Source organism: Antrostomus carolinensis, unplaced genomic scaffold (assembly GCF_000700745.2).
Source record: "Antrostomus carolinensis isolate BGI_N321 unplaced genomic scaffold, ASM70074v2 scaffold16276, whole genome shotgun sequence".
In the NCBI taxonomy this organism is placed as follows: domain Eukaryota; kingdom Metazoa; phylum Chordata; class Aves; order Caprimulgiformes; family Caprimulgidae; genus Antrostomus; species Antrostomus carolinensis.
The window spans coordinates 12,996-15,918 of record NW_010319980.1 but is presented as its reverse complement, the minus strand read 5'-3'; the positions used below and the strand labels follow the sequence as shown (position 1 = coordinate 15,918).

Below are 2,923 nucleotides of genomic sequence, written 5' to 3'. Positions count from 1 at the left end.
TTTATGGACATTGTTTTCCTGGTCTGTAACCTCTTCCACACACAGTACTGCTGAGGTTATCCTTAGAGGTGTGGGGGGAGACACTGCATACACACAACAAAGCAGCAGGGTCGAGGAGGAAAACAGGAGGAACTGATTCCCATTGAATTAGAAAAGCCATGATTAGGAGACCATGTAAGGTGGGACAGAGCATCACTAAGCCCTAAACATCCAATTCCAGTTAGGTGGGAACGCTGTGCAGCTACAGGTTTTGTCTTCCAACAAGCCAAGCCTACCCCCATGGCAAGTCAGCATGTGGTATTCCCAAACAGAATACAGCAGCTCCTGCCGTGAGACGAGCCATGAGCAAGAGATCCTGGAAAATAATCCTGCACTGGAGAAATTCCTACTGTGTCTCCTTACAGCTGCCATAGAACACACACACTTCACTTCATCATTGGGTGAAGGCTGGCAGTTTCAAAGAGGGCTACCAAGGACTTTATAATCTAAATTTGAGTTTATTGGTTTGGTTGGTTTTTTTTCTATCGCCTCTTAAAAGTTATCAAACCAGAAATTCGACTATAGCTTGACTGTGCATAATACGGAGGTTTTGGTCCCAATTCTGACATGATAGCGCAGAGATTGTGTGATGCAGGGTTTGCATAGATTGTTTGTCTCTTCCCCAGCCTAAAGAACATGAAGAGGAAGCAAGTCACAGCTTAGGATTTTGTTGCATTTGTGAAAAACATGAAATCAAGAGGTTAAAAAAAAAAATAATTAAAAAAATCAATCCCATTTACAGAGGCTTCCCCTACATCCCCAGGTGAGGGGGAAGCGGGGAACGAGAGACTAGTCATGGCTATTTTCACAAAGCTTCATTGTGTTACATGAAGTTTATTACAGGCCCCAGTGAAAATATTAAAAACCCACTAATGCATACACTCCTGCACCTTTGTCCAAGCTGTTGCTGTTCTAAGAGTGGTTAAGTGCCTTTTTCTTTTTTTTTTTTTAATTAAAAAAAGTTTTTGTTTGTTTTTACATTATTGCTGTGGTTTACAACAGAATTAAAAAACAAACAAACAAACAAACAAACATTTGTGGAAATCTACCCAGCAATAAAAAGTCAGTTTCCCAAGAACACGCCAAAGCATGTTCTGAAGGGGCCTTTTCTATACCAGCTATTTAATGAGCAAGGAAAAAAAAAATAATAATAATTAAAAAAAAAAAATCTATCACTTCCGTTCCTAGTGTAGATTAATTTACTCCATTTTCCAGAAGGCAAATCCTTTCAATAAATATCAGAATAACTTCTGAGATGCTGAAGTTCCAGAGAGAGAAGCAGCAGCTCTGTGCAACGTCTCCCAGAGTCCAGTGCTGCCCCGTGTGTTTCAGTCCAGCGAGATGATGTCGGGAGCGGCGCCTCCGCTGCTGGTTATCACTCCTGTCTCACTCCGGCCGGAGGAGCTAACGTGCGTGCTGCTCTCGTGGTGGCTGGTGGATGTGATGATGCTGCCAGGCGTGCTGCTTGTTAAGGTTGAGGTGAGACTATCCAAAAACATAGGAGGACAGTACTGCTTGAAACAAACAATGAAGAATGAAGAGACTAACTGCACGAGGGAAATGTATGCTCTGAAGATACATCTTCCCTACAACAAGCACAGAAGACGTTACTAGCAGGACCTTGTTCACACACACACAGCAAGAACTGGAGTTCTGCTAACCAGTAAGGAAGCAGGTGGAGCTGGTAGCCACCATCCCTCCTCCCTCATCCTCCCCCTTTGTTTTTCCCCCTTATTAACTAGTTAGCTTGAGCATTGACTACTGCACTGAGAAACACTACCATGGCCACATGACGATGACAAGAAAAAACCCAATCCTTGGCATCTGGAGAATGTTCACTGCCCATAGCTACTGGGCACAACTGCCTATTTCAGGCTCCTTTCATCACGAAAGGTAGCGAAATGCTTTTTGCTGTTCTGATGGAGGTGAGAATAATGTCATCCCCTCAAATGGCAGCAGCTGTACTAACCAACATTTTCATGGTATATACGTGCAGTGCATCTTAGCAGCGATAAATGAGCCCTGATCGAGTCTGATTAAGAAAAATTACTAAGCTGGTTTCAACTTCCTGAAGTGGAAGACAAGCCTTCTCAAAACAGAGCTAAACATTTTAAACATCTCAAAGCTGAACAAGGTTGCCAGGTGTCAAAGAGGATGATACAAGACACCCCCACACGCGTGGGCACCCACATGTTGTTAAACACATCGTACTTTCTCTTGGGCATACGTTTGGAACTGAGCCTGAACTGTTTGAACTGCCCAGAGCGGACACTTCACAGCAGCACAGACCTGCTTCCTATCTCCCACACGAACAAAGTTCTGTGATTCCCACTTTTGGCAGTTCAGATCCCGAGGTCAGGCACAAAAAACTGCCAGATGCAGTAAGTGGAAAGGAAAGGAGGTTGTTCACCCTTTGTTTTTAAGGCACCAGTAAGTCAGCTCTAGTACAGAGTCCTATTCCTGTTGTCTTCTGGTGACAGAAACAGAGGGGCTGCTTCAGATCCTCTTGTCTTGGTGAGGAAGCCAATATTCCCCCACCTTTCAACGCTGCAGTCTGGTTGTGTAAGAATCTAGTTCGACTATGAGTCATTCTCCCCAGCTGTGTAAAGTGTAAGTTTCCAGGGAAGGAAAAGCACTGCCTCGTTACTTCTGACCTACCAAACTTATAGAAACATACAATCACAGAACAGTTTGGGTTGGGAGGGACCTTAAAGCTCAGCCAGTTCCAACCCCCCTGCCAGCACCAGGGACACCTTCCACTAGACCAGGTTGCTCAAAGCCTCATCCAGCCTGGCCTTCAACACTTCCAGGGAGGAGCAGCCACAGATTCTCTGGCCAACCTGTTCCAGTGTCTGACCACCCTCACAGGGAAGAACTTCTTCCT

The 2,923-nt window shown here is 44.7% G+C and overlaps 1 protein-coding gene across 1 annotated transcript in view; it reads right to left on the bottom strand.

Moving 5' to 3' along the window:
* Positions 1 to 1,367: 1,367 nt before the first annotated feature.
* PIAS2 (protein inhibitor of activated STAT 2) overlaps positions 1,368 to 2,923 on the bottom strand; it is a gene marked incomplete at its 5' end in the record, with an annotated part of 13,621 nt that continues 12,065 nt past the window's right edge. Inside the window, one exon of the mRNA XM_029085312.1 lies at positions 1,368 to 1,553. Coding sequence (XP_028941145.1) covers positions 1,368 to 1,553 — 186 coding nt within the window. The remainder of the gene's footprint in view (positions 1,554 to 2,923) is intronic.